This window comes from Dromiciops gliroides, chromosome 4, assembly GCF_019393635.1.
Source record: "Dromiciops gliroides isolate mDroGli1 chromosome 4, mDroGli1.pri, whole genome shotgun sequence".
NCBI lineage: Eukaryota > Metazoa > Chordata > Mammalia > Microbiotheria > Microbiotheriidae > Dromiciops > Dromiciops gliroides.
Genome location: NC_057864.1, coordinates 471750694 through 471773294, shown reverse-complemented (window position 1 = coordinate 471773294; position 22601 = coordinate 471750694). Strand labels below are relative to the sequence as shown.

The window sequence follows — 22601 nt, the reverse complement described above, 5'->3', positions numbered from 1 at the left end:
CTGTGTTGCTATTAGGAAGCATTTATGTGTTGAGCATTTTAATGGGCTGTAGGCTTATGGCGAACATAAGTCACCCACACCCTGGAGCTGTTTTTGTGAAGGGAGTGATTTTAAAATCAAATGTACTAAGGAACTAAACCGTCTCTTTTCTAAGGAACCTCAGAGGACATTTAAAGGATGGGCAGAGGTCATTTACATGGTGTAACCCCCACCCCAATAGAATGTAAGCTTCTTGAGGGCAGGGGCTGATTTCTTACTTTGTGTGGGTGTTCCTGGCACCTATAAAGTACTATGTGATAGATGCTGAAGTGCCTCCTGGATTGGTTTGGGTTCTTAGCATATCTTTTCTATGAAATCCATCTACTGAGGGTTGATGAGTGGTCATCATTATTGCAAAGGCCTCTTGGTCAGCTGAGAGGCTGAAGTGAACCCTGAAACAGATCCAAGAGGGGCTGACCAGAGACTCCGACGCCCTTGTCACATACCTTTTGTCTTCGTCTCAGTTTAGCTATGAGTTGAAGATAAATGGATCTGCTGTTTCATCTGTGGGTATTTTCTCTATCCGTGTAGTTCATAACGCGTCTGTGCTTTATTGTTTCCTAGAGAGGCAGCTGAGTTTGTGCTGCATTGGATAGAGTTCTAGCTCTGGAGTCAGGAAGACCTGAGTTCAAATCTAGCCTCAAACACTTCCTAGCTGTGTGATCATCAGCAAGTCACAGTTTCATCACCTATAAAATGGGGGTGATAATAATGACACCTACCTCTCAGGATTGTGGTGAGGATCCAATGAGATACTGTCATAAAATGCTTAGCACACTGCCTAGCAATATAGAAATATGTATATAGAAATATATAAACACATGTAAATACATTTATATTGAAATATTTAATACATAATTTAATATTACATATTTATAATGATAAAGAATTTATATATAACTATATAATTTAACATTAAATATTTATACATAAACATTTTATGTAGATATAAACATAAATATATAAATGCTAGGTATGGTTATTATTTATCATTAGAGAGGATGCATCAGGTAAGGGATAAAAAGTACTGTGCTTGGAGTTAGGGTGCCCCTTGTTCAAACCCTATCGCCATCACCAGGTGTGTGATCATGAATAGGACACGTAAATTTTCCATCCTGTTTTCTCCTTTGTGAAAAAATGATGGGGCAGCTAGGTGGCACAGTGCATGGAACTGGAGTTAGGAGGACCAGAGTTCAAATCTGGCCTCAGACACTTACCAGCTGTGTGACCCTGGTCAAGGCACCTAACCCCAATTGCCTCTTTTAAAAAATATGATGATAACATCTATTCCCCAGAATTTTCAGAAGTCCAAATGAGATCATGTATATTAAACCCTCTGTAAACTTCTAAAAGTACTATTATGAATGACATTTATGGTTATTATTTTAATATTCTGTATTAATATAGTATTTACAATTATATCAACATGATATCCATTATTATTTATTATTAATATAAATAATATATCCTATTATTTGCTATTATTATTACTACTAGCTGATTTGCGTAAGGATCATGCTATCTTGAGCTTGAAAGGGGACCACAGGGATTGTGTGATCCAAAGTCTTCCATTTAGATGGGCAAACTGAGGCCTGTGACAAACTTAAGATCCCCCAGAGAGTAGGAAACCAGCTGAGACATCATAGTGTTTGATTTTTGCATTTCTTCTTCTGTCCATCTCTACCTTTTACAGTGTGGTTCTCCAGTAGAATGGGCACACCCTGAACATCTCAGGGCATGGGAAAAGATAGCAATGGGAGGGGGAGGTGGCAAGGAAGAATTGCCCAGGAGCCTGGACCCAGTTTATAAAGGGAGCAGGAGATGGTTTTCCGTCCGATCCGTAGCCGTGTCTCAAGAGCCTTCTGTTTCTTAAGAAGCAGCCCCCTGTATTTTCTCCCTTCACACTTTCCTGGCGTGTTGGACTTAAAGCTTTTGGGTTTTCCCTTTTTGGTTTGACTCTGTGTCTATCCGTTGGGACAACAGGGTTACCAGCTGGTCTGGTCGCCGGCCCAGAGGGGTCAGAGCTGTGGCTTCTAACTTGGCAGAGCCTGAATCTCATTTCCTTTGGAGTTTGAGGCAAATCCACTTAGGGCAGTATGTCTACAAATTTTCATATGGGGAGGGGGATTGTCCCATCCCTTCTCCACAGGAGATGAAGTGGCAGATACAAGGTGCAGAAGACATTCTGTGGAAGAGACTCTGGGAATTGGGCTGAAGAATTTACACTTGCAGATGAGCTGGCCTTGCTATAAACCACAGGTTCTGAACCAAGTTGGATTTCAGAGGGTTTTGTAAACTTGGAATTTCCCTTGGTCATCCTGTGTCTTTATGCATTTACAAACACGATTCTGAGACAGGGTTAACTCCGAAATTTGGATAAGGTGGCCTAGTTTGCTGCAAGGGCATTTCTCAGTACACACCAAGTCCAGACAGGTGAGGAAGAAGGGGAAGAAGGTGGCGGGGGAGGGTTCTGAGTCTTGTCGAGTTGCTTGGCCCTGCACTGGCATTGTTTCGGGCAGCTTTTGGCTAGCTTGCTTGCCACTTGGACCCCTTTGTGTAATAGACCCCCTATTCATATCAAGCTGAGTTTGGGAGCCCGTGACACCTGAGGAACACTTGGGTGGTGATGTGGTATAGTGAAGACTAATGGGTTTGAAGAGGATCCAGGTTCAAATTATGATTCTGTCTCTTAACCTGTGTGACCATGGGCAAGTCGGATTCCTTGCTATAGATTGTGGAGGAGGGACAACACCTTGTTGTTTGGAATGTCCAACTCTCCATGACCTCATTTGGGGTTTTCTTGGCACAGACACCGGAGCCATTTGCCATTTCCTTCTCCAGCTCATTTGGCAGATGAGAAAACGGAGGCAAACAGGGTGAAGTGACTTGCCCGGGGTCACGCAGCTAGGAAGTATCTGAGGCCAAATTTGAACTCAGGAGGAGCCTTCCTGACTCCAGGCCTGGGGCTCTATCCACTGCACCACCCAGCTACCCCTAATTCTAAATATCTTCTGCTTATGAATCTTACTTGACTATTCCTTATCATATGTGTGTGTGTGTGTGTGTGTGTGTGTGTGTGTGTGTGTGTGTGTGTGTACACACACGTACACGTACACACGCACTCACTCATTTCTGCCATCTTCCTTCATCTTTTATTCTTCTCTTTCCCTTCTGTTCCCTCCTTCCCTTCCTTTCCTTCTTTCCATGTCTCCTTGATGTGTTTTAAATCATCAGTGTTTCGCTTAAGGAGGCCTGGGGGTGTTGTGATTGGATTGGAAGGGGCCGGGGCCTTCAAGAAATTTGATAAGACACTTTCCTTCTTGTCCCCCTCCCCCTTCTCTGTTTCTTTTACCCTCTTTCCTCCCCCTGACCTCCCCTTTCTCCTCTTTGCCCCCTCTATCACACTCCTCTTTATTCTTTCCTCTCTCTGCCTCTTTTTCTCCTCTCCTCCCTCCCTTCATCCCTCTGATCTCCTCCCATTCTCATTCTTTCCTCTACACCCATAAGAACAGGTCTGGAGCTGGAAAGGACCGCCAAAGCCTTCTGCTCCAACCCCCTCATTTTACAGACAAGGAAAATCAATCCCAGAGACCTATTTCCCTTCTCCCCAGCTCCCATCCTCCATTCCCAGTCTTTGGGAGAGCCTCCTGTGGGAGTCTTCACCAGTCTGAGCACCGTGGTATGTTTGTATTGAGCAGAAGTGAAGATGGAGCAGCTGAAAGAGGGACAGATGGTGAAGAAGTCAGCCCGACGGGGGTGGAAGGAATTGGGTCCCACTGAGCTCTGGCTCTAGCCTCGAGCCAGTGCAGCTTTTTTACAGACCACTGAATGTTTGTGCTGGCCATGGATGGATTTGGCTGGGTCTTTCAGGGTGGCTGTGGACACAGATTTTTTTCCCCCCTCAATGTTTATGTGTTAAACTGCTAGACTATTCATGAGGGTGCTTATAGGGATAGGGAGGGGAAGAGGCAAGAGGTCCATCTTCCAAGCTAAGTCTTTGGCCCTAAAGATAATGTCTTCCCTCTCACTGTAAACTGAAGAGGATCTCCTCTCTCCTCTCTTCTCCTCTCCTCTCCTCTCCTCTCCTCTCCTCTCCTCTCCTCTCCTCTCCTCTCCTCTCCTCTCCTCTCCTCTCCTCTCCTCTCCTCTCCTCTCCTCTCCTCTCCTCTCCTCTCCTCTCCTCTCCTCTCCTCTCCTCTCCTCTCCTCTCCTCTCCTCTCCTCTCCTCTCCTCTCCTCTCCTCTCCTCTCTCCTTCTCTTCCTCCCCCCTCTCTGATTCTGTCTCTGTCCATCTGTCCCTCCCCCCTCTATATGTATGTATTTTTCTCCCCCCCATGGTCATATGATTTTTGGGGGGCCTTTCCTCTCATTCTGTCCCTAATATTCTGGGCGATTGGACTTGTCTTCCCTCTCCCTGCCCAGAAATTTCCAACTTGACAAGTGGCAAAAGGATTCATTCTGGGGAGGAGAGTCTGAAGAGGCCTTATAGAACACTGCCCCCTCCCCGATGTGTGCTATTTTTTTTTTTATTAGACCTTGCCAAATAGAACTTTGAGACAAAGCCCAGACTGGTGGGGGCTCTTTCCCTCCCAGCTCGGCCATCAGAGTCCCAGTCGAAGTGAACTCCATTTAAATTCTTGTTTAGAGTGTGGCTCCAGCTTTGATCCCAAACGCGGCTGGGATCTATTTCTTCAGGCCGGGATGCCTGGTCTTCTTACTGGAGCAGCAATAGCTGGGCAAAATTTATTTCCCCGAATGTCAATTCTGTCTCACCGGCAAAAAATGTGCAAGGCCAAGGAGAACATCTGTGTGTTGTTAAGGCACATTTGCTGCGTTTGGCATTGTTAGCGCTCCCTTTTTATGTACACACGGCCTGTATATTTGTTTTAAAGGGGGGGGGGGTCAAGTCGTTGGCTATTGTTTTAATTTTGCCCTATTACGGGCTTTGTCAAGATCAAGGAAAACATTCATCTTCAGGTTGGCTGGGTGCCCAAGTCACTTTCTAGCTCTTCGGGGCTCTCTGGTTTGCCTCACTCACCCCTGAAGCTGGAGAGTTTGGGGCTACTGCACCATCTCTTTGCATTCTCAGGCCACTGACCTTCAGACTAGATAGATCAAAGCCTGCATGGCCCAGAAGGCCGCCGAGCTGCGGGGAATGCTCGAGTGGAGTGACTGGGGCTTTGGGGTTTGTTTGGGATGTGGTGGGGGGGTGGGGTGAGCTGGCTAGGGCTTCTGCCCTGTTCCTCTTCCCCCATACGCATCACATTGCCCACAGTTCTGTCTTTTCTCCTTCCTCCATGCAGATCCAGAGTTAGGCGTCGGCACACTAACCGAAAATGACACCCAGGATGCAGGGCCCGTTGTCCCGAAGATATCGGGATTAGAGAGGAGCCAGGAGAAGAGCCAGGACAGTTGCAAGGAGTCCATCTTTGAGCCTGTGGTGCCTAAAGACCCGTGCCCTCCGGCAGCTCAGCCTGAGCCGCAGCTGCAGGCCCCGTCCCCGGGACCGGGCCCCGTCCTGCTGCAGCGCGCCGCGGAAGTCCTTCCTCAGCCACCACCGCAGGCTCCTCAGCCACCGCAGGCCCCTCCGGAAGCCCAGCTACAGCCTCCCCCCCAGCCTCAAGTGCAGCGGCCGGCCAGGCCACAGTCGCCCACCCAGACTGTTCACCAAAGCCTCCCCTCGGTGCAGGCGCACCCCTCGTCTCAGAACCTCTCCCAGCCGCTGTCTGCTTATAACAGCAGCAGCCTAAGCCTCAACAGCTTAAGGTGAGCCGGACCACGCCGGGGGGCACGCTGCCCAGACCGGGTTCTTCCTTGGGAGGCTGCTAGGAGGGCTTGGGAAGTCCCAAAGCTTCATTTCCATGAAGAGGAGAGCTTCCCAGAGTCGCAGGGAGCCAGAAGATAGGGTGGGGGGCATAGAAGAACACGTATGGCGGGGAGGCACCAAGAACCAGAAACAGTTCATCTTTCTGGGGGGAAGAAAGAGGAAAGGAGAAGAGAACAGTCTCGGGAAGAATAAAGGAAGTCTAGGCCATGGGCTTGGGGAAGGAAAACATCAAATTCTATTAGCTAACACAAATATATTAAGTAAATACCACCAAGCTAGAGATGAGAGAGGACCTTTGAGGAAAGACATGGAAATGTGGGAGGGTTTCTTCCCTTCAGGAGCATATGGGATTCTAGTTTAAGCTGAAAAAGATTTCAGAGAGCCTTTGGTCCAACTCACTGATTTTACAGGTGAGGAAATTGAGATGCAAGAGTGGGGGCATCGGCCCTGGATTCAGGAGGACCTGAGTTCAAATCCACCCTTAGACACTTGACACTTACTAGCTGTGTGAGCCTGGGCAAGTCAATTAACCCTCATTGCCCTGCAAAAAAAAGAAAAAAAGAAAGAAAGAAAGAAAAAAAGAGATCATAGCTATTGAGCTGGAAGGGATTTCAAAGTATACCAAGTCCCACCCACCCCCTGCTCCTCTTTACTGTCCCTCTTCTCTCTCTTTGTCTCTCCTTCCTTCCCTCTTCTCTCCCTTTCACCCTTCCTCTCTTTCTTTAAGAGGAAGCTGAGACCCAAAGAGGTTAAGTGACTTGGTCAAGGTCACACAGAGGTGCAATTTGGACTTGGGTCTTTGGATTCCAGAGTCAATCTCCTTTCCACTGTTCCGTGATACCTGGTTATCAAAAAGGTTTGCTGCTTTTACAAACACAGAAAGATTTGGCCTCTGAGAGTTGGTTTTAGAGGGTTGGGTTTTTGTTTTTGTTTTTATTTTGAATGGTGATTACTTTTTCTGGCGTGAGTACTCACAAGACAGGGAAAGGGAAGAGAAGTGTCATTGAAAGACCCAGTTCTGTTTAGGCCTACGTTCGTTGAATGATAAAAGAAAGGGTTGTGTGGGTCGGTGTGTTTTTTTTAAATAAAATCTCAAAGGGAAGGGGAGTATAAAGTCAGCGGGAGTTGATTCTGAGGGTTTTCATAGGAAGGAACCCAGCATACTCCTGATTATTCAAGAGGTCACGATTATCACACCTGGTGTGAATGTGAGTGTGTGTGTGTGTGTGTGTGTGTGTGTGTGTGTGTGTGTGTGTGTGTGAGAGAGAGAGAGATTTTGTGTTTTCTCGGAGTGTCTTCCTCTCCATTTTGCCCTTCTCCCTCCCAGCAGGCCTTTTCAGTAGGGTAGGCCCCCAAGAAGCAGTGGAAAAACCACTTGATTTGGAATCAGAGGACCTGGTTCAAATCCTGCCTCTCTGTGTGGCCCTGAACATGTCTTTCAAAACTTCCTTTGCCCAGGTTTCCTCACAGACAAAATGAGGAATTCGGAATGAATGGCCTCTTAAGTATTTCTAAAGCTCCGAGTCTACAAAGTCTTAGTCTCTGTAGTTTTTTCACACCACCATTGAGTTTGGGGGTTATCCAGATAATATCTTGGTTTTCTCTTCCTTTAGAGCCAGTCACTGGACAAGGTGGAACGTAAATCTTTCTCCTTGTGCTGTTCCAATGTATGGATTTCACAGGGGAAAAAGTAGGGTCGGGGATGGTTTCAGTCCTGGAGACCAAGGGGCACTTGCAGCCGATGACTGGGAACTTTTCACGATCAGTTGTATCTCTGAGAAGTGTCCAGGGGACCGGGGGACCACATCCATCAGTTCAAAGTCATGTTATTGCCACTTAGAGGAGCCTAGATTTGGGGGCCTGGTAGGTGGTAGCACAGCATGATACAGAGGGAGTCATCTTCAGTCAGGAAGATTCAGGTCCTGCTTCTTACAGGGACTGGATGTGTGACCTTAGACAAGTCCTCTGACTTCTTAGCTGCCCAGGTAACTCTTATACTAATGAAATTAGGATAAAGAGATCAGCAGTGAGGGGCGGCTAAGGTGACACAGTGGATAAAGCACCGGCCCTGAATTCAGGAATACCTGAGTTCAAATCCGGCCTCAGACACTTAACACTTACTAGCTGTGTGACCCTGGGCAAGTCACTTAACCCCAATTGCCTCACCAAAAAAAAATAAATAAATAAAAAAAAAAGAGATCAACAGTGATAAAAAGAGCTGATGAAAAGATCTCTGTCCATGGAGACAGAGCCACAGATACTAGAGCCAGACAGGGAAGAACAGAAGTGTTTCTTAGGGTGGGGCAAATTATTAGTAGGGTATTATTTGGGGAAGCTCAGTGATAAATAATATCAATAAATAATAAATTGATCGTGCTTTTTCTTTTTCTTTTTCTTTTAATCTATATCTTCTTTTCTTGCCCCAACAGCAGTAGCAGAAGTAGTACGCCTGCGAAGAGTCAGCCCCCACAGTCTCATCTGTCCCACCATCCTTCCGCCTCCCCCTTCCCCCTCTCTCTCCCCAGCCACAGCCCCCTCCACAGCTTCACACCCACCCTCCAGCCCCCTGCTCACTCTCATCACCCCAATATGTTTGCCCCGCCCACGGCCTTGCCTCCTCCTCCTCCACTGACATCAGGGACTCTGCAGGTTCCTGGACACCCGGGAGGAAGTACTTACTCAGGTAGGAACCAGATGTGGCCGTCACTGCCCCGAAACTGTGTGTGGATGGTCAGAGAGACAGCTTCTTCAGCCCAACTGGGTCCATCAGAATGGGTTGAGGGGCGAGAGCATCTAAATCACATTTTTAACCTGAATCCATCTGGGTCTGCTCATCAGTCCATCAATCAGCCAGCATCTAAGGAGAAGTACGGAGCATGTTCAAGTGCTAAGGATACACAGACATACATGAAATGCTTTCTTCCCTCATGGGGCTTACAGTCTGCCGCTCATTGGGAAGACGAATCATTGTATCCAGATTTGTAGAAGGATCTCTTTTTCTTTCCCATCTAATGTTTTTGAGGTGTCAGTCACCTTCCTCTTGGGATAAGAACCAATACTGAACTGTACCAGTAACACTGATTTAAAGTAAGGGGCAGAACATTCAAAACTTCCTTTGCTCAAGTTTACTGTGCTCCAGGCACCGTGCTAACAAGCACGTCATGAATATGATTTGATTTGATCCCCGTGACAACCCTGTGAGGGAGGGTCTGTTATTATCCCTATCTTACAGCAGAGGAAACTGAGTCAGAGGCTAAGAAGACATTTAGCCCCTAAAAAAGAGTCAACAGAATTGGCTCCATTGGCGTCTCAGCTGACCAATCAGCAAACATTTATTCAGTTCCCACTATAGTGGGCACTGAACATACAAACACAGTCCTTGCCTTTAGAGAGGTGACAGTCTCACCACGGGGAGGGTCCAGAAACAAGGCGGTCCCTCATTTTCTTCCTTACTTCTTTTGCAGAGCAAGACCTCCTGCGTCAGGAATTGAACACACGTTTTTTGGCCTCACAGAGTGCTGACCGCGGGGCATCCCTTGGCCCTCCACCCTACCTGAGGACCGAATTTCATCAACATCAACACCAGCACCAACACACACACCAACACACGCACCAGCACACCTTCACGCCCTTCCCACACGCCATCCCACCCACGGCCATCATGCCGACGCCAGCACCGCCCATGGTGCGTACCCCAGGCAGAAATGTGAGGATAAGTAGAGCGCAACTCTATTCTCTATTCTACTCTCAACTTTGTCGTGGGGCCTGGGTGGGGGTGTTGGTTACGAATGGTTGGGCATGGGTAGGAGTGGGCTGATGGGGGATCCGTTTGCCTCTACTGGGAATCATCGGTCCTCTTTATCCAGAGAAACCAGAGCCCTTTCCTCATACGGAGAGGAAGAGGCTTGACTGATCTCGACTTGGCTTAAAACCAGAAGCTTTATTCCAGACTTAAATTGTCCTCATCGGTGTCTACCCCAGACCCCTCTTCCCTCCACTCACTCTCAGGTCCTTAAAAAGAGAGCTCATCTTTATTTGGGATCCTTAAGAGTACTGTCCCCACATGGGACGCAGTCTACCTTTTGGTTTAGACTCTCACTGCCCAAGAGTAGCTATGGTTGCCATCCCTCAAAGGAGGGATGAGGGAGAAGTAACCCCATCACACTGGTGCCTGGTTCCAATCAGGGCAATCCTGTTTTCCTCATTCCCCCTTCTTACTCCAAGGACAGGTATTAGACTAATGGAAATGGGTAAGACTGGAGGGGAGCTAATTCAGTATTCACCCCAACCAGAAAGTGGTCTAGACAAGGCAAGGATGCTTCACAGTCAAGAGCTTGCACAAAGCAAGACGTCTTCTCATCTTCCACAAGTGACCAAGCCTGGCCACTTTGCTTTTGTCTATGTTGACCCTGGGAAATAGGATGAAAAGCCCAGAGCTACATACACACTGCAAGTCTTTAATCCAGTCAGTGAGAAACCTACTTATATCTGCCCATATTGGAATGAATGTATATGCTTTTCTTTTCTTTTTTACTCTGAGGACTGTCATAGACAATGAGCGTGGCAGGGATCTCCCCAAATACAGCAACAAAGGCATTTCAAACAAATTTACTCTTTTGTGGTTTATCCAAGCCTTTTTTTTCTTTGTGAAATTTAAAGAGACAAAAGAAGGAAGGAAGGAAGGAGAGAGGGAGAGAGAAGAGAAGAGAAGAGAGGGGAGGAAGAAAGGATGGATGGATCAAGTTTCACAGATATTCCTTAGCAGGTTTTAGAAATGGGAAAAAGGAAATTCCCACCCTGCAACATGATGGGAAAACACTGTCGGTTTAATCAAGTTTATTTAAGTTAACAATCATGTTCATACTTTTCTAGGTAAAATGAAATTCTGATCAAGTAACCTTTCCCAGGCTTCTCTTACTAGGAACCCATTTTTGGCAATCTTCCACATCATTGGGAGATGACTTAGTGGCAATTCCAGGATGATAAGACTATTTAGAGGAAATGATAGAATCCTTCTGGTGGCTGCTCAGGAAAGGAGGGTACAAGACCTTTCCAGAACTGCTGGGTTGGAGCTTAACTAGGGCCAGGAGCAAAGCAATCCCCAGCTTCCACAGAGGACAGTGTGGGAAGGTCCAGACAGAGCATCAAGCAATACTCCCTTTGACTTCTCCAGTTTCTCTGGTGTTGAGATCTGCTCTGTTCTTACTCCTTAAATAGATGGGTAGAGTGAGCGGGAAATCACTGGATTGGCTCAAATTTGAATCCGTGGTTTCAGTTTTGTTAAATGGTCACATGACTGACTCCAGTCAAGTCCACAGTCCTTTACGAAGGGTTAGACTAGAGCCAGCTCATGCTACTCATCAAAGCCAGTTGTTAAATGTTTAGCATGAACACTTTCACCTGGGAAATCATGAAACTCTGCAAATTAGGGCTTGATTTATTGTTTGGTTCATTGTCTAGCCTTAAGAAAGCAGTGGAGGAAATAGTAATGCATATTAAACTTAAAAGGTTTCATGGGCAGAGTCCTTTTTTGGGGACAACCAGTTGTTAAACATTTACCAGCACAGCCCTATTTAAATACCTACTGTGTGCTGGTCATTGTACTAAGTTCTGGGGATATAAAGAAAGGCAAAAACCCAGTCTCATGGGGTAGGCAACTGTGAACTACCAAAAAATTTAATGTCAGGTGGGATGACTGAATTGTTTGTCGTTTAATGATTGGTAAGGGATAGAGAAGCTAGGCATCTAGAGCAATGGCCAACCAGGTAAAGAAGCTATGGACACATTGCAGAAACACAAAATAACTAGTTTTTGCTTTGATCCCTTTACAGTTTGACAAATATCCTACAAAAGTTGATCCCTTCTACCGTCACAGTGTGAGTTCACCTTACCGTGTCCATGTCGAATGCTCATGCTTATTTCCATTGTTAGGATTGAAGCCTTCCTGTCCCTAAGTGGCCAGAAGTGCATGCACACTCTCTGATTAGTCCTTTCCAGGAATGCATTCACTGCTGCCTCTGGTCTTTTTTCGTCTCTAGTCTTTGCATTGCTTGCTTTTTTTGTTTGTTTGTTTTTTCTGGTGCTTTGTATGGGGGGAAAGGATGCAGTATCAACTCTGAATCAAAAGATCTTTTTGGGGGGGAGAGGCTGCTGCTTCCAGCAAGGCAAGGCTAACTCAAAAGGTCAGCATGGAAGCATCAAACTCATCCACCCTGTGCAAAGTGGGGTAAGACTGATTAGTCCTGATTTCAGCCAGATCAGAAATCATCTGATTGGATTTATAGGAAATCGGGAATTATATTTACACAGGCCCTTCAGGTGTTAGATATGAACTATTTCTGCCAAACGTAAAGTCTCCGGTGAATCCGAGACTTAACTCTTTTCCAAAAGGAATTTCTCATCTCTCTTTGGCTGACTGGGGAAGGCTCATGCTTGCAGCAACCAAGGCTAGGAAGGTGGTTCCCGTTGTAATTAGATGTCAGAGCATTGTTTAGAAAAGGGAAATACAAAGATGTTTTGATTAGGGGATGGATACTGCATCATCTTATATGAAAAGTACGCAAGTCATTTGCCTCTTTAGCCTTTCTTTTGCTTTGAAATGGGACTCCCCCTCCCCACCCCCCACTCCCACCCCAACAGCTTCATGTTCTATGTTTATGGCTATTTTGATTTGCTGTTTTCAAATATGTTTATTTTTGCTCTTAATATCTCCTGCTGTCTTAATAGATGAGTTAGTTAGTAGGGGAGCCAAGTGTACTAATTCAAGGCTGACAGTAAGATGAGATGTGGGAGGCGGATGAGATTAACAAAAAACAATGTTAAGCGGGGACATTTGGAAATGACCTTAGGCCAGTCTCTCAAGAATTAGAACTAGTAATAGCATCTAACATTTTTATAACACTAAGGTTTGCAAAGCACTTTACAGATATCTTACTTTGCCTTACAACAGCTCTGGGATGTAGGTATTGTTATTATCTCCATTTTACAGATGAGTGAACTGAGGCAAACAGGTTAAGTGACTTGCCCAAAGATTGGGGGGAGCCATATGCTAGTAAGTGTTTGAAGCGAGTTTGGAACCCATGTCTTCGTGACTCCAGGCCCAGCAATCTTCCTTCTCTCTCTCTCTCTCTCTCTCTCTCTCTTTCTCTTTCTCTTTCTCTTTCTCTTTCTCATTCTCTTTCTCTCTCCTCTCCTCTCCTCTCCTCTCCTCTCCTCTCCTCTCCTCTCCTCTCCTCTCCTCTCCTCTCCTCTCCTCTCCTCTCCTCTCCTCTCCTCTCCTCTCCTCTCCTCTCCTCTCCTCTCCTCTCCTCTCCTCTCCTCTCCGCAGAGTGATGAGTGTTAAGTGACTTGTCCAGGGTCATGCAGCTGGCAAGTGTCAAGTGTCTGAGGCCGGATTGGAACTCGGGTCCTCCTGAATCCAGGGCCAATGTTTTATCCACTATGCCACCTAGCTGCCCCCCAGCAATCTTTCCACTATGCCACCAACCTCCTTTAGAAAACCCCTTGAACTTTAGTGGTCAGTATTCCCACATTGTGCTTGGCCTTCAGTGCTCTATAATGGTAAGAGAAAACCATACTTAAAAAAGAGAGGAGCACAAAGTTAACCTTTCCTTTTGGGTCTTTTTCTGGCTTGCCTTATACCCTTTTTTTTAGGAGCCTTCCCTGGTACCCCCTAAGATCTGACCTTTTCTGTGTACTTTGCCCTGGGCAGGTCAGTTAAGGTCTTTTCGGATGCATTTTCTCCTCTGTAAAAGGAGGAGTGGTTTGGAGCTTCAGAACCTTGAGGGTCTTTTGTAGCTCCAAATTTCACTATTCTGTGCTTCTCCTCCCTCCCTGGGTGGGAGGCTCTCCAAGTCCCTTTAGCTGTCTGGCCTTCTGTGTCCTTGTCCCTAAAATAATAAAGGCACTTGACCGCATGACTTCCAAGGCCCTTCCAGCTGTCAGTCTTCCATCCCTGTGATTTATAAAAACTGAGATGGGGATGATAAAAGAATCCATGGAGAAAAACGGGTCCTCAACAAGCATTTATTAAGGGCCTCTTATTAGAGTGACCCCATGCTCCCGGCCCAGTTCTAGGGGTATAAGGAAGAAATTGACCCCTCTTCCTAAGTGGGAGACAGACACAAACATGTTCCTCCATGTCTGCGTGCACGCTACAAAGAGAGTAAATGCAAGTTAGGCAGTTAGGGAGCGACGCTGCTGTCTTGTCATTGAGGGGCAGCGCGATGTCTAATCAAGAAGACCCAGATTTAAATCTCATCTCCAGTATTTACTAACTGTGTGGTCCTGGGCAAGTCACAGCTTCTGGGCCTTATTTGGGAAGTGAGGGGGTTGGGATTTCTGGTCTCTTTCCAGCCCTATATTGATGATTTGATGTCACTTCATTTCCCTGAACCTCAGTTTTCCCATCTGTAAAATGAGGAATTTGGACTCTGCCTTCCAAGGCCCCTTCTAAGTCTGAAAACACACTGATCATGTTGATAGGGGATTTAGAAGCAGGGAGGGAGCCTCAACACCATGGGCTTCTTGGGACACCCCCAGCCCTTCATTTCTTAAGGAATTCTGGGTTCCTGCCCTTGAAGCTAATTCATGCAAAAATGATGCTCCTTGTTGATTTGCTTGTCTTATGGCCTTTAGGTGTCCACAGAGAAAAAACTTCGTTGGTAGAAATTTGGCAGCAGGGGGTTAGGGAGGGGGAAGAAGGGGGTGTGGAATAAGGCAGGAAAATTAGCTGTATTCTGCGGGGAGCAGTAACAGAATAGTGTAGATGAAAAAGTTCTCCGAAACGTCTTTTTAAAAATAAATAAGGCCTCCTATAAATGCAGCCATTTAAAAAGAAATGTTCCTGTTTTAGGGTGACATGCATTTAATTGTCTTACTTCTTCCAATGTACAGTGGGAAAGTGATTTCATATTATAAACTCTATATGGGCTAACTCGACACAGTGCTTCAATTTCCCTCCCACTTTGGGGGATTAGGGCATTAAGAGGGGAATTAGATGCAATACACTTGAGCTTCTAAAACACCATTTTCGACTTAAAAGTTGTTTTAAATGAGGGCACTTGGTTCCCAATCACTGTTTAAGTGGATTTAGTTCCATATCAATTAGGATGCAAAGTTTGCTGCTTCATTGAAGAGAGTAAGACAGAATGAAATTTAAAAAAAGGGAAGAGAAGGTAGGAGCCCAGGAAAGCCAGAGTGTTTTAATAATTACCTGGAAACCGCCAACATATGGAAATGAATTTTTAATATTAGGCCTCAATTATCATGCATTTTTTACAGATTATAGAATAAAAGGCAGGAGGATAGAGTTAAGTCTTAAAAAGCCTTTGGGGACAGCTAGGTGGCACAGTGGATAAAGCACCAGCCCTGGATTCAGGATGACCTGAGTTCAAATCCAGCCACAGACACTGTCAAGTGTGTAGTTACTACTTACTAGCTGTGTGACCCTGGGCAAGTCACTTAAGCCTCATTGCTCCACCAAAAAAAAAAAAAAAGACCAAAAAAAAGCCTTTGACCAATTATCTTCATCTAGAGCATTCAATTCTTCCAAAATATTTGACTTGAAGCCTTGTTTCTATTTTACTCCCTTTCCTTTTGAAATAGCCATCACTGTCCCTCATATTAGTAGTAGACTGAATCTTTTGCAAAACTATTCTTCCATAGACAATTCCATCAACTTCACATCAAATTTGTTAAGTAGGTAGTAGGGTAGGTTATCCTTGTCTTGTAGTTGAGCAAACTGATTATCACTGAGCTCTAAAAAGCTTACTTTGGAGATAGAAAGGCAAAAAGATGCCTTCAGAGAGCTTCCAATCAAGTGGGAGAAACAATGTATAAATAACTCGGTACATAGAAGATATATACAAAGTAGGTAAAATTCATCTGAAATTAATGACAGGGGGCAGTTAGGTGGCGCAGTGTATAAAGCACTAGCCCTTGATTCAGGAGGACCTGAGTTCAAATGTGACCTCAAACAAACACTTGACACTTACTATCTAGGTGACCCTGGCCAAGTCACTTAACCCTCATTGTCCTACAAAAAAAGGAAAAGAAATTAGCAGCAGGAAGGATGAGAAAAGAATCCCTGTAGAAGATGGGCTTTGGGGACAGCTAGGTGGTGCAGTGGAGTCAGGAGAACCTTAGTTCAAATCTGGCCTCAGACACTTGATACTTACTAGCTGTGTGACCCTGGGCAAGTCACTTAACCCCAATTGCTTTACCGAAAAAAAAAAAAGAAGATGGGCTTGAAGGAAGACAAGGAAACTGAGTTTTTTCCCCACATGTTTTTGCTCTGAAAATCAAGGGGAAATAATTTTAAATCTAAATTTATATTTTAAGAACATCATTCGATAAAAAAAAAATTAAAAATCTTTTTTTTTCATAATACGTGTTGAGTTTAGTAAGTTGTTGTAAGGCAGAGAGGGAACCAGGCAAGGGGATGAGATGAGTGTCTTGTTGGAGAAGTTGCAAGCAGGCCAGTGGGGCTGGATCTTGAAGGGGAGAAAGATATAAGGACATGACAAAGGCGGGAAGGAGCCCAGGTTATGGAGACGCCAGACAGAAGAAATTAAGTGACTTGGCCAAAGTCACACAGCTAATCAGTGGCAGCTGGGATTAGTACCCAGGTCTCATGACTATCCTAAGTGGGCCCCTCGGCCTTATCATGTGCAATCTGAGTTAGCCATTCACTGAAGAACATCTGTCTCAGTATCACATAAATGGTCTTTTCCCCCTTTTATCCTTGGATTGTGGGAGCAATGACATTTCTTGGGCAATTAGTAGGTAGCATTTAGAACTGATCCAGCATGGTTTTGTTAACAGCTTGGTACGGTGGACTTGAACCATCCAAGGCACAAGCATTTATCGAGTGCTTCTGTGCCCTGCTAAGCTCTGGGGATACAAAGGGAGGAGCAGCTCAGCTCCTGCCCTCACAAGGCTTATAGTCCGATAGGCAATACAGTGCATCCATATATTCAGAATTAATATCCATCAGTCGAACAGATCCTAGTTAGAGAGTGAGGGTACTAGCAGCTCAGGGGATCATGGAAAGGCCTCATGGAGAAAAAAGGTGGTGCTTGGAGACAGCAGACCCAGGTTCAAGCCTTGGCTTTGTGGCTTAGCTCTTGTGATTTTGGATAAATCACTTAACGTTTCTTCTTCTATAAAAGGAAGGAGTTTGACTCGATGGTCTCCCAAGGTTCTAAATCCTACAGAGACGAGGAGCTTTGCTTACTGGCCCAGACATGCATATGATGCCTGAAACTCTGAAAACAAAAGCAACGTTTAAAAATCAGGTTTTAGGCCTGTATTTTGTAGAGGCGTAAGCCTCCCTTCTCCTACTGGCTTCTATCTCATTGGAGAATGGGTGGACTTCATTTAGGGGGGAAAAAAACCCAACTATAGTAAATTTGTTTCTTCCAGAAATATTTATCATCATCTTAGGAAATTAAATTGTCCTCAATGTCAGACACTCCACCAGAATAAACTAATGAAGCAAGAATTGTGAATATTTTCTCATTTCCTAGAGAAACTATTAAAAATCTAAAGTACTAATTGAGTTTTAATGGTATAAAATCCTGGAACTCATAAAGACTTGCTTTTTTCTTGCTTTTTTTTTTAATTAACTTGTAATTTTCTGGGCATCTTATTTGGCTCAGCACCCCCCCCTCCCCTCGATATGCATTAACATCTCTAACCATTTAGGACTTCTATCCAATTTAACAATTAATAATTAGAAAAGCTCCCTTCATAATGATGGCCTCATCCGGGACATCATTTGTTGGCTGATTAATTCTGAACTACTTTTAACTTGTTAAAGTTAAACATTCACGGCACATCTGTGGGCTCATTCCGGGGGCTCCTTTGACTAATGGCACTGAACGGAGATGACTAGTTTGCTAATGTCTAAGTCATTCTCTGTGTATGGGAGGAGGGTTTGAGGGTATCCGTTGGCTTTGGCAAACCTCCTATTCAAATCTTTTCTCTTTTTTCTCCCTCCCTTGTCTTTGGCTTATAGCTATTTCATTCATATCCTCCTGCTGTCTCGGGCATCCCCCCTATGATCCCACCTACTGGTCCCTTTGGGTCCCTGCAAGGAGCATTTCAGCCGAAGGTAAGAAACCAATTTACCAGCCTATGCACAACGGGTCAGTATTAAGGTCTGGAGGCAGACTCTTCTGGTAGCTAGAGCCGCTGGGGCTCAGATCCAAAGATTGTATCCACATATGGCCAGCATAAATCTTAACATTTCAGGACCACCTGATTTCTTTTGGGGCAGGATGCGGTAGTCTCTGAAAGATATAAACCTTCCACAAATATCATAGCAGCCCAGCTTCTTATGAGAAACTCCTTTTAAAAGTCCTTCTGAGGGGGCAGCTAGGTGGCACAGTGGATAAAGCACCAGCCCTGGATTCAGGAGGACCTGAGTTCAAATCCAGCCTCAGACACCTAACACTTACTAGCTGTGTGACCCCGGGCAAGTCACTTACCCCCCCATTGCCCTGCGGGCCCCCCCCCCCAAAAGTCCATCTGAAAAATACCAGTTAATCTCCCCCAAATGCCCAGCAGGCATTTATCAGGTTTCTCCTGTGTACCAGGTAATTGGGAAAAAACAAAAACAGAACCTGCCCTCAACGACCTTAAATTTTATCAGACAATTAATTAATGAACAAATGTCCCCACTGTGTACCAGGCGCTGCAGATACAAAGACAAAAGGGAAATATTCCTTGCCCTTATTAAGAGCTTATTACTCCTGCTAATCTCTGGAGACACCAAGACATAATAGGAATCCGGTCCTGCCTTTGAGGAGCTTACTTTGCAATAGAGAGGACAAGCTAGGCACTCAGAGGTCTATGTAAGAGGCACTCGAGATAAATACAAGGCAATTTGGAGGGAGCAGGAAGGGGGATTGCAGAAGGCTCATGGAGAAGATGAAGCTTAGAAATGACTTTTGGCGGAATCTTTTTTTTTTTAATGGATAGCCCTTATCCTGTTAAAGAGAGAAGATGCCCCAGCCCAGACCCATGCTGTCATGTGCTTCATAATCCCACACTGTTTCTGCTATATTTCCAAATACGATAAGCTTGGAAATGTGCAGGCTACATTCTGACATGGTTGGTCACCACCATTGCAGATGAGTCTTTGCTGCCCTGCACTTGGGTATTTCCATTCAGGACTTGGCACTAGGCAGGAGAATGAATATGGAGGACTGAGGCAGCTTCTCCTTCCTTTCAAACAGTTGTTTCCATGACAGAGTAGAAAATGAAGTCACCTTCTCACCCTAATAGCCAGCCATTGTAAATTGAAAGTTGGCCCTGCCATCCTTTTATCTCCTTATCAGATTATAAAAGAGTGAATTATGCTTGGGTTTTTCTTGTCTTTGTATTTTCTTCCTCCTCCCCCTATTCATGAAGACTGGGGATATGGGATCACATGGATCCTGGGATCATAGAATCAGAGCTTGAGAGGTCATCAAGTCCAACCCCCTTTTACAGATGAGAAAACTGAGACAAACAGGACCATACAGGGAGTGTCTGAGGCAGGATGTGTCTTCCTTACTGTGGTTTGCGGTTCTCTATGAGGACATCACCATATCCCATCACTGTATCACAGACTTCTAACACATATATCAGTCACTAAGTAATACCTGGGTGACCTTGGGTTAATCACCCTCTCAGTGCTGCTCTTTCCTCGTTAGTAAATATGGTCCAGATGATCACTGGCATCCTTTCAGCTCTAGATCCAGAGCCAATGAGATTTTCAAAAACAAGTATCATTCTGGTTTGTTTGTTTGTTTTTTTAGTGAGGCAATTGGGGGTTAAGTGACTTGCCCAGGGTCACACAGCTAGTATGTGATAAGTGTCTGAGGCTGGATTTGAACTCAGGTCCTCCTGAATCCAGGGCTGGTGCTCTATCCACTGCACCACCTAGCTGCCCCCAACAAGTATCATTCTGAAATTTTGAAACAAATGAAAGGGGGTGGCTATGGAGACTCACCCTGTTTCCAAAGTAACACTTCTCCCTGAGGGTTGCTTGTCCAAGATCTGAGTTTTGTTGGCGGGGCTGATTAGGTCATTGTCATTCACCCAACTGACCACAACATCCCGTCCCCAAAGTGTGCTCTTTGCCACCACCTCTGGTTACCCCAACCCCTCAATCACCCCTTTGGGTGACAACACCGCCCTCTCATGTATGTCTCTAAACAGAGTACTAGGTCATTTAATAAATTAGTCCTTTTTTCCCTCTTTTCCCTCACTTACAATTATCCAATCGCACTGAAAACTACATCTGTGCAAGGAAGTGTCTCTCCTGGTGTTGAAATAGGTCCTTCTAGGCCTTCTTACTGATTGAATATGTAGATTGCAGTTCATTAGTGGAGTTCTTCATATGTATGCTAATCAGGCTGTTAACAACTCTGTAGCTTAATTGTTAGTTGAGCTGCAGCTGATTTCTTTATTTTTTTTTTTAATCCTCTCCCCCCCCTCTTCAACACTCACCCTCCCCCCCTTGTAGGAAGGTTCAGTGCCCAGATTTAGGGGCTCCTTTTTCTAGACCAGTTCATTTCTTTGTATGGAGACAAAGACACAGAACATTACGCTTAAAAGAGATACCTGGCATTATATCCAGACAGCCTAATTCACTAGAACATTAGATTTGGAGTCAGAAAGACCCAAATCTGATCCTGCAATAGGTACTAGCTGAGGGACCTTGGGCAAGTCATTAACCTCTCTCAGCCTCAGTTTGATAATAGTAATTGGGGATGAAGGGGTGAGGAGATGATAATAATTGCACTACCCTCCAGGGTTGTCCTAAGTATTAAATAAAAGAACTTTTGTAAAACATGTTATAAACCTTACAGTGTTTTATTATTATAATAATTATTATTTTTTTCCAGATCATTTGATCACAGGGATAACATTACTTATTCCTCCAATTCTTCCCTCCCATCCTTTGTACCATTACAAAGGAAATCCCGCTTGGGGTGGGGGTGGGGGTGGGGGGACTAGGCTAGGGTGGAGAGTGTGTGCTCTCCAGAAGGATGCTACAGAGATGACAGGGATTATTAAGAGTTACTTAGGAGCGGGAATGGAAATGATTTACTCAGGAAGTCGAATTACTTTTAAATCATTTCTATACTATTTAATGATCGAGCTGGGAGGTCCCCAAACCCAGTTCTCTTGTCTCATTTCTACCATTGCTAATGAGTGATTCCCGTGTGTGTGAATCCTGAATGTTGGATGCCAGTTAAAATTCAGAACGTTAGCTCTCTAAATGTCTCGAAAACACTCTAAGGTTCTCTGATGGGAGACACCTGATATCGTAAATTGTTCTAATGCTCATTTAAGCATTTCTTGGACTTGTTTTGGTGATAAAGCAAAAAAAAAAAAAAAAAAGAAACAAGCTAATACATTAAGGAAAAGAATGCTATCTAGCAATTAGTTGAGAGAAAAAAAACAATTTTAGCTTCAGCTTGTGAAACTGTCAGTTCATCACTTTGGGGTCAAATAACTGAAGAATGCTAGATTCAAATCCTGCTTCTGACACTTACTACTTGTATGACTTTGGGTATGTATTTTACTTCTCTCAATTTCCTCATCTATAAAATGAAGGGACCTAGGGTCCTTCTCACCTCTAACTCTATGATCCTAGGGTTCAGTGATTTGCAGTTGATTACACTGGGTCACATAATTCTGCTAAAAATTTTGGTTTCATGCTAGCCTCCAAGAAGGCAGTCTTTGATGAGTTTCTTTGAAATAAAGCAAATGTAGAAAGCTACTCAAAGATTATCTTATTTTTAAGAAACTAACTTAGGTCAGCTAGGTGGCGCAGTAGATAAAGCACCAGCCCTGGATTCAGGAAGACCTGAGTTCAAATCTGGCCTCAGACACTTGACACTTACTAGCTGTGTGACCCTGGGCAAGTCACTTAACCCTCACTGCCCCACAAAAAAAGGAAAAAAAAAGAAACTAACTTAATAGGTAACTGTTTAATCACACCTTAAAATAAACCCCCCAAAATGTACTTATATTAATAACTAAGACAAACTAGGATAAAGGAGATTATCTCATATTTTAGAAAAGGTTTTATTTTGCATGGAAAGCCATTGTTTACAAAATGCAGAGAATGTTGTGCCTCCTAATATCTTGTCTAATTAACGGCTGTTGTGACATTTGTAGACGTCCAATCCTATTGATGTTGCGGCTCGACCTGGGACAGTCCCCCACACTCTCCTACAAAAAGACCCAAGGGTAGGTTCAAAGACACCTGCATGTACTCAAAGAAAAATGTTCTTTTTATAATCCATTTCAGTTCCTGAAAGAAAATGTCTATTACGGTAATAGCTACCTGGGTCACTTTGGCTTCAGGTCGGAAGTACAATGGGAAATAGTTTCTCCTGGTAGAAACAGGGGCTTCCTTTGAATGTTCTGAACCTAGGAAATAGGACTCTTCATCTGGTTAGATTTCTTCTTCCTTAGCAGGTCCCTGGGTGACTTTGCTCCAATGCCTTGCCTCTTTTTTTGTCATCCCCTTCTGTTTCCTGCCTCTCAGAAGAAATCCTTGTAAGATGCTTTAAAAAGCGAATCAATATCAAACGTTAGAAACAGTGGTGGGTTTGGAAGCAAATTTGGAGGTCTTGGGTTCAAATCCCACCAATGCCAGTTACTGTCAGGGTGACCAGAAGAAAGCCACTTCACCTCTGGATACCGGTTTCTTCATATTGGGTTGGCCTAA

At 44.7% G+C, this 22601-nt stretch overlaps 1 protein-coding gene across 6 annotated transcripts in view; it reads left to right on the top strand.

Moving 5' to 3' along the window:
• AUTS2 (activator of transcription and developmental regulator AUTS2) overlaps positions 1–22601 on the top strand; it is a 1257436-nt gene that overhangs the window by 1207825 nt on the left and 27010 nt on the right. For 2 of the 6 annotated variants that reach the window (XM_044002367.1, XM_044002373.1), the window contains 6 exons: positions 5343–5805; positions 8296–8549; positions 9331–9572; positions 11698–11742; positions 17886–17981; positions 22046–22117. In XM_044002367.1, coding sequence (XP_043858302.1) covers positions 5343–5805; positions 8296–8549; positions 9331–9572; positions 11698–11742; positions 17886–17981; positions 22046–22117 — 1172 coding nt within the window. The remainder of the gene's footprint in view (positions 1–5342; positions 5806–8295; positions 8550–9330; positions 9573–11697; positions 11743–17885; positions 17982–22045; positions 22118–22601) is intronic. The other 4 variants (XM_044002368.1, XM_044002370.1, XM_044002369.1 and 1 more) reach the window with 4 other exon arrangements.